Below are 12,800 nucleotides of genomic sequence, written 5' to 3' on the forward strand. Positions count from 1 at the left end.
GTGTTCTGGGGGGGGGTGCTCAGGCCTCTTGGGGCCGTGTAACCGTTCTAACAGCTGGAAAGGGATGAGCTGCAGGTGAGTCCACAGCTTGCAAACCACTTTCCTTTGCCCTCAGACCATCCTCAACACTGCCTCCAGAAAGATCCTCTCTTCTCACACTCCCATGGGCCTTCTCTGTACCTCCCCCACTCTCCCCTCTCTTCCTCCCCTTCCCTTCCTCCCTCCTCTTTTTCCTCCTCCCATACCTCCCACTCTTCCTCCTCCTCCTCCTCCTCCCAGCTTGGTCCTTTGCCAATTTTCCCTCTCCACACTACCCCCAACCTCATCCCGACCAAGTAGTTCTCTGTGCTTTCTGCCCTCAACAGCCCCCACAGCCCATGGGCAGATAGGACTGGGGCTTTGCTGCCTCTGAGTGACGACCTGTCTCTCTTTAGGCCGTTGCCAGATTCCATTTCCAGTGGCAATTCCTTGCTCTTACTAAGGTTCTCTGAGTGAGCCCTCTACAGGTGTGTGTCAGCTTGTCTCTGCAAGTGATCACTCCTATGTGTGCCAGTCTCTCTGTGTGGGCAGCTGTGAGTAGCGTTAGCCTGTGCATGGGACCCAAGTCCCGGTTCACCAATTTCTCCAACAGGCAATTGGAATGGAACCTCACCAGCACATCAGTTTCCCTTCCCTTCCATTGCTTCCTGTACCGCTTGGGCCAGGTGAGGGGGACTGTGTCCTGGGTGCTGGGAAGGAACTTTTGTGCAAAGAGGGCCCGTGCCTATGTCTTGGGCCTGTTTCTTACCAGAGGCTTTGGGGAAGCTATAGGGAGAGTTGTCTTCTGCTATTCTGGCTCTGCCTGCAGCTCCATCCATTTCCCTGTCCTCACTCCCTCCCTCCCCCCTTCCCCTAGCCCCCTTAGACTCTGACCATCCGTGGCCCAGAGCCTAAGCCCTTTCTCTTGCTCCTCTCCTGGGCTGGGCCGAGCAGGTGAGATCCAGCAGCCAGGAGCCTGGAACTGGCAATCAGAGCCTGATCAGTGGGCGAGGTCAGTCCGACAGCAGTTGAATGCCCAGCTCCTTTTGGACTCAGAGCAGAAGGCAGGTCCGTCTCCTGAAGACTCATCGTCTGAGGACCTTGACTCTCAGCACTCCAACGGTGTTCCAGAGGCAGAAGAGCAGCCCCAGGACCATCACAGGAAACAGAGGCAGTTCCTGAAGGCAGTGACCCAGTCGCAGCACCCCCCAGCGCTGGAGCTCTTGGTGGCAGAGCTCCAAGCTCTGTTCTCGGCTGTGCTGCAGGATGGCAGCCCTGCAGCTTGGCGCTACCTGCATGCTGTGCTGCGTCTGCTCCCCCCATATCGTGCACTATTTGTTGGTCGCCTTGATTTACTGCCCTTCCTCGAGCAGCTGTCCAGCTGGGCCCCCTGGGTCCAATCCCAGTTCCAGCTGGACCTGCTAGATGCCATAGAGCAGGCCTTTCCCCCAGATACCTCTTTGTTAGAGGGTACCTCCCATGTCAAGTGCTGTCCCCAGAAGCAGAAGTTCCACCATGGGCCGCCACACCCAGCCTGCCCTTTCGTGCAGGCCCGGTGGGGTGGGCAGCAGGTAGGGGAGGAGTTGGCTACATGGCTGCGACCACTGACACTTCCTGAGCTGCAGCATAGCCTGGGCATTGTTGGTGCTCAGGTGGCCCTGAAAGAGGCCTGGTGGCTTGATGGCCTTAGCCTCCTGCCCTTGGCACTGGCGACAGACATCCCCATACAATATGAGAGCAGGGGCACTGACGACGCAGCGGAGGAACCTGTTGGAAGAAAAGAGACTAAGTAAGTGAGGGGCCCAGATTGGGGCTTTGAGCAGAGGAGCAAAAGAAGCCAGTTTACAGGTGCCTCTAGGGTCACTTGGATGTCTAGAGCCAGATCCTTATTGATTATAGGCATTAGCCAGACCCCAAGCAATGCTGTTCGAAGCTGCTTCTCTCTTCCTTTTTGTCTGCAAATAAACTGAGTGGTCTTAGTGTTCATCCATATTGGGCAATGCAGAAATCCACGAAAATCAAAAGTCAGCTATAAGGAAGCCAAAGCTTCAGAAAACAGCTTGAATTTTCAGAGCGTCCATTCTATCTCAGATGATGCTAGAAGTTTCCTTAGTTCTTTTTCTTACTCATTCGCAATCTCTGAGCCTTGCCTCTGGGCCTCCCCAGAACTGGGTGCCAGATGTCAGGTACAGGTCCTTCTCTCAGGGTGCTCCTAGGGGGCAGTGTGTGTGAGGAGCCTTCCCACTCCTGTCTATGTGAGCTAAGCCAGCCCCAGAGCAGATTAGAATTGGCAGCACTGCCAAATGGGACTTTCATTCTTCCATAGTCTCTTCCTGCCCTGCAAGTTTGGATATCCTGGCCCTTTGAGTGCTGGTTGTTTCCCCAGTCTGGCTCTCGTTGCTCCTTTCAGGAGGTTGGTGAGAGTGGTTTATTTCAAGGGAGTTTTGTGAGGAGGAAGCCAGATTTTAGTGCATTCAAGAGCAAATAGGAGATAAAGTAGAAATCATATTTTACTATTCTTTTTTTTTAAGATTTTATTTATTTATTTGACAGAGATCACAAGTAGGCAGAGAGGCAGGCAGAGAGAGAGTGAGAGAGGGAAGCAGGCTCCCTGCTGAGCAGAGAGCCCGATGTGGGACTCGATCCCAGGACCCTGAGATCATGACCTGAGCCGAAGGCAGTGGCTTAACCCACTGAGCCACCCAGGCGCCCCATATTTTACTATTCTTTAATGAAGTCTTGGTTTGATAGGTGTCTGGATAGGACTCTTATGAAGATGGAGAGATCTTGAGAAGTGGGCATTTAATAAATATTTGTACAGTGAATGACTAAATATGGGCTAATGGTAAGAAAAGGAAGTGACAACACAAAGAGGCAGTCAAGTGAAGAAACTAGTCTTGCAGGGAAGAAAGGACATTGCTTCCTCTCAGGTTGATTAGGATGGGACTAGGATGGGAGTCTGTGCAGATAAACATGTGGGAAGGCAGTGGAACTAGAGAAAGTTACTTCATGGCCAAGAGTCCCAGTTTTTTCTGGGCAGAGAAAAAGGCAGAGAAGGGGATGGGACAGGGGTCTGGCAGGGGTAGGCATGGGTGTAGGTGAAGGCCTGGGGAATAGCAGCTGAGGAGTCTGAAAGAGGGAGCTGCCTGAGAACTTATGTGAAGATATCAGAGCAGAGTGAGCCCATAGTTGAGATTCGATACCAGGAATCCATAGAGGAGCTAATATTTCTGGTTCTGCAATCTTCTGAACCAATTTAGATCATATAGGACTTTAATTATTGAGGAAATGAAGCTTTTCTTTTTTTAAATTTTATTTATTTATTTGACAGAGAGAAATCACAAGTAGGCAGAGAGGCAGGCAGAGAGAGAGAGGGGGAAGCAGGCTCCCTGCTGAGCAGAGAGCCCGATGCGGGACTCGATCCCAGGACTCCGAGATCATGACCTGAGCCGAAGGCAGCGGCTTAACCCACTGAGCCACCCAGGCGCCCCGAGGAAATGAAGCTTTAATAGCTGTTACACCATTAAGATGTTCTGATCCAACATCAAAGTTTCAAACCCTAGTCTTTTTTTTTTTTTTTAAGATTTTGTTTATTTATTTGAGAGAGAGTAAGAGAGAGCATGAGAGGGGAGAAGGTCAGAGGGAGAAGTAGACTCCTCATGGAGCTGGGAGCCCGATGCAGGACTTGATCCAGGACTCCAGGATCATGACCTGAGCCGAAAGCAGTCACTTAACCAACTGAGTCACCCAGGTGCCCACAAACCTTATTCTTGATATAAAACCTTAGAGTAGGATTGCACTGTTATCCCTAGGGTAACTTGTGATGTTGATCTAGGTTTGGGTAAGTTACTGACGTTAGTATACTTGGCAGATAAAGTCTAAGTTTAATTATTCAGATTTTTTGTGTTAGTCTCATGTTCTGAGGTCACTCCAGCCAAAATTATTAGTCCAGGTGATCAGTTTTTGGTGTCTTGGATAATTATTTTTATATCAATTTTGTTGGCTGGTGTTCTGGAAAGGTGAGAAGATTGAGAACACGGGTGCAGGCTTGAAGGGGTTGAAGGATGCCCTATTGGATCCTGGCTGGAAATGAAAGGCTGTGAAACTAGAAGTTGAGTGGTGATGGGGGAAGAGCAAGAGTCACAGGCAAGGAAATCATGCCAAGTTGGAAACAGGCATAATGCAGGCAAAGATAGATCTAGAAGCTTAGGAAGGTTGCCATGGAGGAGAAATCCAGGACTGTGGGCTTACAAGTTGATGAGTTGGGAAAACAAAGTATTCCCATTACTTTTATTATGTAATACTGACTTCATAGTAATCACAGTAGGTCCAGAATGATTATTCATGCATCAAAAAGGGAGGGGATGTTCATACATAAGCCTGTGTGAATATAGCTGTTTGACTATATTGGCTCAGTATGTGAACACCTTTGGGTTTGGCTCCGGCAGTACCACCTCACGTCCTCCTAGGCACCTGATCTAGCGCCTTCTTTCACTGCCTAACAGGGGCAACCTGACCTCCTGCTCTGTGTCTTTTCTCCTGGTTTTTTTGTTGTTGTTGTTTTTTTTTTTTTTTTTTTTTTTTTTTTTTTGTATAGGCCTCAGCTTGGTTCAGAATTTCCTGGTAAGAAGACTAGATTCTCACCTCAGACTTCCCTCCTGGGTAGCCAGGTGATGAACATTCTGAAGACAGAGAGATACCTAAAGAAGATCCACTTCCTCTACCTAAATGTAGCTCCCAGCCGGTACTTCAGGTAAGAGCCAGTATGCTAACCCCTTCTACTCTGTCCACTCCCTGGTTTCTGCCCATGCTGTCCTCCCCCAGCTCTTCTCCATACCCACTCTTCTCCTGCCCTTCCTCCTCTCTCGCTGCTTCTACTCCGTCTTCCAGTTTCCCTCCCTCTTTGCTTCTCAGCCTCCTCCTTTCCATTCTGCACCTCTCCTTTCTTCCCCTTTGCTCTCACAGCCATTGGTCTTAGTTGTCCCCTTCTACTTTTGGTTTTAACTTCTTTATTCTGTCCTAATATAATAGAAACATTTGGTCACAGCCTCAGAAGGGAATTTAATGGCCATCCCTTTCAACTGCAGTGCAGGAATCAGGCGTTTGAATCTTTACAATGAGTGGAAGCTTTGAGTTTGCTAAGGTATCCTGTTCCTTAGACTGAAGCAAAATCTGCTTTTTTTAGGGGTTTGAAGTGGCGGGGGGGTGGGAGGTTGGGGTACCAGGTGGTGGGTATTATAGAGGGCACGGCTTGCATGGAGCACTGGGTGTGGTGAAAAAATAATGAATAATGTTTTTCTGAAAATAAATAAATTGGAAAAAAAAAAGAAACCCATTATATATATATAAAAAATTCTACCTTCTGGTCCTAATTTTATCCCTGGGGCTATAAAAATAAGTCTCCTCCTTCATAAGTCTTCCTCTATTACCTCTAAAATCTACATATTTTTAAAAGCCTGATTCAAGTCCTATCTCTTCCCAGAAATAATAATTACCATTAATTAAGTTTTTCCAGGCATTGTGTTAATAAATACATAATGTATGTTATTTATCCCTCACCTACCAGTTGGGTGCTATTATTATTTCCATATATGAGATAAGTGCTCTGGTGCATAAAGAGGTTAAGTAACTTGTCACATAGTAAGTGGTAGAAACAAATAAACCTAGGACTGTCTTAACTCAAAAGTCCATGCTCTTCAGCCGTATGTCACATATCCTCCCAGAAAGCCTTATTTCCTGCATACACTGCTGTCTTTCTCCTGAGCTTATGTAGCACTAATGATCTGTATCATCCATACATTCATTGATCAGTTCATTAACACGTTTCACTGTGAGCATTGTGCCAGTTGCTAAGCAATTGTCTTTTGGCTCTAAATCTCCTCTCCTCTCTCCGCTTTGAGATACTGGGGCTGAGACACTGCAAACTCCTCCTTTTTCAGCTGGCCACCTGTTAGGTTTGATTAATAGGGGTTCTAGAAGGAGACTGGATAACAAGGTACAGGTATTTCTCTTTCCCTCACTTGCTCTTTCTGTCAGTATTGGTCCTTCACCCTGGCAGCAGCAGGAACCTTCTAAATTGGCTTCTTCATGATTCTCAGCTTGGGGGCACCTTCCCATCAGAGTTCTACATCTTGACTACATGGCCCCTCCTCCAGACTCCTTCAGTACCACCTTCCCTTTGTTCCTCTAGTTCTAGGACTGGTATCCATTCCTGTGGTTATTGTATCTGTGCTATCTTAGTGTTCCCTTTCTGCTTTTCATTTCTTTGAAGGCTTTTTTTTAAAAAAAAAATGCTCTCTATTAAATTCACTTTGTTGAAATGTCCAGTATGGTTCTGTTTCCCTGATTGGACCCTTACTGATCTCATGAAAGGAAATGAGCCTCATATATGGGATTCTGGGATTGGTTTCTTAATGTCTTTGGCCTTGAATAGTACTGAGCTCTGTGCTAATGGGATATAGGATACTAGTAATCCATGACATGTAGTGGCATCATGATTAACTAAATTATCACTGTGTGGCTGTGATGAACTACCTACTGATACCCAGTGGCCACCACACTTGACAGACTGGAGGTAATGGTAGTAACGATGACAGTGTGGGATGGGGTGCTTACTGGCTGTGGTGGAGAGCTTACAGAAAAGAAAATTATAGGCTTAGAATGTTAAAACTATCAGCTCCATCATAATCAGAGAAGCAGCACAATCAAAGATAATTAGACACAGAGAGAGACAAGAAACCATGAGCAAGAGAACTAAAGAGAACTAAAAAGGCAGTGGATAATTATAGGACCAACATCTGCCAAAGAAGGAATCCCAGTGAATTGACTTTATCATTTGGTGATGCTTTTCCCTAATGAGAGATGCCTGTCAATTCCAGTATCAGCAATTTTCTGTCAGCTTTACTATCTGTTCCTGAAAGACTGAAAATGGGAGCTGAGCTTTGGACAGGCGCAGACAGCCAAAGATCAGAGATTGCAGCTTGGGGCCCACATCCAGGAGGGACGTGTTTTCTGCTTCAACCTATAATGTCACCAGGGTCCCAACCCAGAGCCCAGGGCCTTTAGCGTTGATTTCTCTGTTGTGTTCATGCAGATGATTTTAATATTTTATCCACATATTTTGCCTTTTTCTAGTTGTTCTCAAGTGAGAGTGTTAGTTCCAAATTTCTAGTTGCACCATCAGTAAAAGTAGAACCTTGGCATTCATTGTTTTATTTTATTTGTCACATAACAGGATTTTTTTCAATGTATTTGAATTTGCCCAATTTTTCTTGTACTTATCCTAGATTGTTTTATTACATTTTAAAATTTTAATTCTTATATACATACATACATATATGTACATACATACATATATATACATACATACATACATTTATTATATACATATGTACATGTATGTATATAATAAAATCTTTAAGTACATATACATAAAGTTTTTATTTATTATATATTATATTAATATATAATATAATATAATATATTATTACATATTATATTAAGTATATATATATTAAAGATTTTATATATATAAAATCTTTTTTTTAATTTTTTATTTTTTATAAACATATATTTTTATCCCCAGGGGTACAGGTCTGTGAATCGCCAGGTTTACACACTTCACAGCACTCACCAAAGCACATACCCTCCCCAATGTCCATAACCCCACCCCCCTTCTCCCAACCCCTCTGCCCCCAGCAACCCTCAGTTTGTTTTGTGAGATTAAAAGTCACTTATGGTTTGTCTCTCTCCCAGTCCCATCTTATTTCATTTATTCTTCTCCTACCCTCTTAAGCCCCCATGTTGCATCACCACTTCCTCATATCAGGGAGATCATATGATAGTTGTATTTCTCTGCTTGACTTATTTCGCTAAGCATGATACGCTCTAGTTCCATTCATGTTGTCGCAAATGGCAAGATTTCATTTCTTTTGATGGCTGCATAGTATTCCATTGTGTATATATACTACATCTTCTTTATCCATTCATCTGTTGATGGACATCTAGGTTCTTTCCATAGTTTGGCTATTGTGGACATTGCTGCTATAAACATTCGGGTGCACGTGCCCCTTTGGATCACTACGTTTGTATCTTTAGGGTAAATACCCAGTAGTGCAATTGCTGGGTCATAGGGCAGTTCCATTTTCAACATTTTGAGGAACCTCCATGCTGTTTTCCAGAGTGGTTGCACCAGCTTGCATTCCCACCAACAGTGTAGGAGGGTTCCCCTTTCTCCGCATCCTCGCCAGCATCTGTCATTTCCTGACTTGTTGATTTTAGCCATTCTGACTGGTGTGAGGTGATATCTCATTGTGGTTTTGATTTGTATTTCCCTGATGCCGAGTGATATGGAGCACTTTTTCATGTGTCTGTTGGCCATCTGGATGTCTTCTTTGCAGAAACGTCTGTTCATGTCCTCTGCCCATTTCTTGATTGGATTATTTGTTCTTTGGGTGTTGAGTTTGCTAAGTTCTTTTGGACACTAGTCCTTTATCTGATATGTCGTTTGCAAATATCTTCTCCCATTCTGTCAGTTGTCTTTTGATTTTGTTAACTGTTTCCTTTGCTGTGCAAAAGCTTTTGATCTTGATGAAATCCCAATAGTTCATTTTTGCCCTTGTTTCCCTTGCCTTTGGCGATGTTCCTAGGAAGATGTTGCTGCGGCTGAGGTCGAAGAGGTTGCTGCCTGTGTTCTCCTCAAGGATTTTGATGGATTCTTTTCTCACATTGAGGTCCTTCATCCATTTTGAGTCTATTTTTGTGTGTTGTGTAAAGAAATGGTCCAATTTCATTTTTCTGCATGTGGCTGTCCAATTTTCCCAACACCATTTATTGAAGAGGCTGTCTTTTTTCCATTGGACATTCTTTCCTGCTTTGTCAAAGATTAGTTGACCATAGAGTTGAGGGTGTATTTCTGGGCTCTCTATTCTGCTCCATTGATCTATGTGTCTGTTTTTGTGCCAGTACCATGCTGTCTTGATGATGACAGCTTTGTAATAGAGCTTGAAGTCCGGAATTGTGATGCCACCAACTTTGGCTTTCTTTTTCAATATCCCTTTGGCTATTCTGGTTCCATATAAATTTTAGAATTATTTGTTCCATTTCTTTGAAAAAGATGAATGGTACTTTGATAGGAATTGCATTAAATGTGTAGATAACTTTAGGTAGCATAGACATTTTCACAATATTTATTCTTCCAATCCAGGAGCATGGAACATTTCTTTGTGTCTTCCTCAATTTCTTTCATGAGTACTTTATAGTTTTCTGAGTATAGATTCTTAGCCTCTTTGGTTAGGTTTATTCCTAGGTATCTTATGGTTTGGGGTGCAATTGTAAATGGGATTGACTCCTTAATTTCTCTTTATTCTGTCTTGTTGTTGGTGTAGAGAAATGCAACTGATTTCTGTGCATTGATTTTATATCCTGACACTTTACTGAATTCCTGTACAAGTTCTAGCAGTTTTGGAGTGGAGTCCTTGGGGTTTTCCACATATAGTATCATATCATCTGCAAAGAGTGATAATTTGACTTCTTCTTTGCTGATTTGGATCCCTTTAATTTTCTTTTGTTGTCTGATTGCTGAGGCTAGGACTTCTAGTACTATGTTGAACAGCAGTGGTGATAATGGACATCCCTGCCGTGTTCCTGACCTTAGCGGAAAAGCTTTCAGTTTTTCTCCTTTGAGAATGATATTTGCGGTGGGTTTTTCATAGATGGCTTTGATGATATTGAGGTATGTGCCCCCTATCCCTACACTTTGAAGAGTTTTGATCAGGAAAGGATGCTGTACTTTGTCAAATGCTTTTTCAGCATCTATTGAGAGTATCATATGGTTCTTGTTCTTTCTTTTATTGATGTGTTGTATCACATTGACTGATTTGCGAATGTTGAACCAACCTTGCAGCCCTGGGATAAATCCCACTTGGTCGTGGTGAATAATCCTTTTAATGTACTGTTGAATCCTATTGGCTAGTATTTTGGTGAGAATTTTCGCATCTGTGTTCATCAAGGATATTGGTCTATAGCTCTCTTTTTTGATGGGATCCTTGTCTGGTTTTGGGATCAAGGTGATGCTGGCCTCATAAAATGAGTTTGGAAGTTTTCCTTCCATTTCTATTTTTTGGAACAGTTTCAGGAGAATAGGAATTAGTTCCTCTTTAAATGTTTGGTAGAATTCCCCCGGGAAGCCGTCTGGCCCTGGGCTTTTGTTTGTTTGGAGATTTTTGATGACTGTTTCAATCTCCTTACTGGTTATGGGTATGTTCAGGCTTTCTATTTCTTCCTGGTTCAGTTGTGGTAGTTTATATGTTTCTAGGAATGCATCCATTTCTTCCAGATTGTCAAATTTGTGGCATAGAGTTGCTCATAATATGTTCTTATAATAGTTTGTATTTCTTTGGTGTTAAGTTGTGATCTCTCCTCTTTCATTCATGATTTTATTTATTTGGGTCCTTTCTCTCTTCTTTTTGATAAGTCTGGCCAGGGTTTTATCAATTTTATTAATTCTTTCAAAGAACCAGCTCCTAGTTTCATTGATATGCTCTATTGTTTTTTTGGTTTCTATTTCATTGATTTCTGCTCTGATCTTTATGATTTCTCTTCTACTGCTGGGCTTAGGGTTTCTTTCTTGTTCTTTCTCCAGCTCCTTTAGTTGAAGGGTTAGGTTGTGTACCTGAGACCTTTCTTGTTTCTTGAGAAAGGCTTGTACCACTATGTATTTTCCTCTCAGGACTGCTTTTGTTGTGTCCCACAGATTTTGAGCCGTTGTATTTTCATTATCATTTGTTTCCATGATTTTTTTCAATTCTTCTTTAACTATATATAAAATCTTTATATATATATAAATATATATATATATATATATATATATATATATATATATATATATTTGACAGAGAGAAAGTACAAATGGAGGGGCAGAGGGAGAGGGAGAAGCAGGCTGCCTGCTGAGCTCCATCCTCCCTCCTGGGATGGAACCCGATCCAGGGCTCCATCCCAGGACCCTGAGATCATGACCTGAACTGAAGGCATACACTTAGCTGACTGAGCCACCCACGGCCTCCTAATTCCAATATATTTAAGATACAACGGTATGTTGGTATTTGTCCTAGATGTTGATTCATACTCAGAAAGGAATTTATTCCTTTACTTTCTTAGAGCCTTCACTCAACTGTCACATCTTTACCCTCTGCCCTCCCCTGGCACTGCCAACTTCCTTTGCCTGTGCTTTTTTTTGCCCTCTCATTTATTATATTTATCATTTTTCCTCTCCAGTATAATGAGAGCTCTTTCAGGGCAGGGATTTTTGTTTGTTGTGTTTAACAATGTATCCTGAGGGTTTAGAACAGTTTGGCATAGAGTAGAGACTCAGTAACATTTGTTGAATGAATGAATGAATGAGTGATCCATATTTAGAGGCAGTAAATGATGAGTTCAGTATGGAACTTGCTGTGTTTCATTAATGCATAGAGTTTGAGATTTTTTGGAAGCAGATGAATACTCTCTAGCATCACTTAATACTCTAACTGATCTGAGCCCTTTGAGGACAAGGACTATTTAGCAGTTATTTCTATGTCCTCAGCTCCAATTACAGTACTTAGACAGAAGGGAAACTTGATAAATGGTTTAACTAAACTCTGTAAAATCTTAAATAAAAAGAAGAGGAAAAAAACAACTTTAAAAAAGGAAATAAGAAAGAGTAGTGTTCATTAAGAAGGTCATAGAGTGGGGAGCCTGGGTGGCTTAGTGGGTTGAGCCTCTGTCTTCGGCTCAGGACATGATCTCAGGATCCTGGATTGAGCCCAGCAATAGGCTCTCTGCTCAGTGGGGAGCCTGCTTCCCCCTCTTTCTCTGTCTGCTGCTCTGCCTGCTTGTGATCTCTTTCTCTGTCAGATAAATAAATAAAATCTTTAAAAAAAAGAAGAGATCTTTACAGTTAAAAAATATATATAAGGTCATAGGGGAAGGATCCCTTGGGAAAGCCTGGGGTCAGTTGTGATAGGAGGCTATACTGTGGGAAGCTAAGCAGCCCAGTGGTTAAGAGGGGTGGCTTGAGTCAGGTAGATTTGGTTTTAAGTCCTGTATTTTTCCCTGAACTACCTTGGACAAAGTTGTAACTCCTCTTTGCTTCAGAAGAAATAGTTTGGGGGAAAGAGTACTTGGGAAAATCTAATCACTTTGTCAGAAAGGAAACAAAGCTTTTATATGACTTGATTAGGTGAGTTTATTCTGGTATCTATCTAAATGCTCTTTTTTAAAAAAGATTATATTTATTTATTTTGAGAGAGAGAGAGAGAGCACACAAGGGAATATGAGCTTGAGGAGGGTCAAGGGAGAGGGAGAGAATCCTCAGGTGGACTCCATGCTAAACTGGTCGCCTGACGCAGGGCTGAGTCTCACAGCTTGAGATCATGACCTGAGCCAAAATCAAGAGTTGGACACTTAACTGACTGAGCCACCCGGGCTCCCCTGAATCTAAATTCTCTTAAGTCATTTACTTAATAGTGTATTCTAAAAAGCTAAGAGAAGAGAGAGGGGAGGGACATTTTATCTCTTAGGCATGATAGGCATAAGACTTGAGACATAATAGCTTTTAAAGGACTCTAAAATACACTTAATGCTTAAAAATATTATTGGTTCCAAGTTATGAAGATAAAACTGCAAAATAAAAATTGATAAATGCTTTATTGAATGGGCGCAAACATAGCAGTATGCTAATGAGTCTCCTGCAACTAGATACAACTATTGTATAGCTGCATATAAATGCCACTTAGTGTGGGATG

The 12,800-nt window shown here is 42.8% G+C and overlaps 1 protein-coding gene across 1 annotated transcript in view; it reads left to right on the top strand.

Moving 5' to 3' along the window:
* The first annotated feature begins 640 nt into the window (after window positions 1-640).
* DNHD1 (dynein heavy chain domain 1) overlaps window positions 641-12,800 on the top strand; it is a 79,594-nt gene continuing 67,434 nt past the window's right edge. Inside the window, exons 1-3 of the mRNA XM_044260879.1 lie at window positions 641-704; window positions 973-1,807; window positions 4,616-4,771. Coding sequence (XP_044116814.1) covers window positions 641-704; window positions 973-1,807; window positions 4,616-4,771 — 1,055 coding nt within the window. The remainder of the gene's footprint in view (window positions 705-972; window positions 1,808-4,615; window positions 4,772-12,800) is intronic.

Source organism: Neovison vison, chromosome 7 (genome assembly GCF_020171115.1).
Source record: "Neovison vison isolate M4711 chromosome 7, ASM_NN_V1, whole genome shotgun sequence".
NCBI lineage: Eukaryota > Metazoa > Chordata > Mammalia > Carnivora > Mustelidae > Neogale > Neogale vison.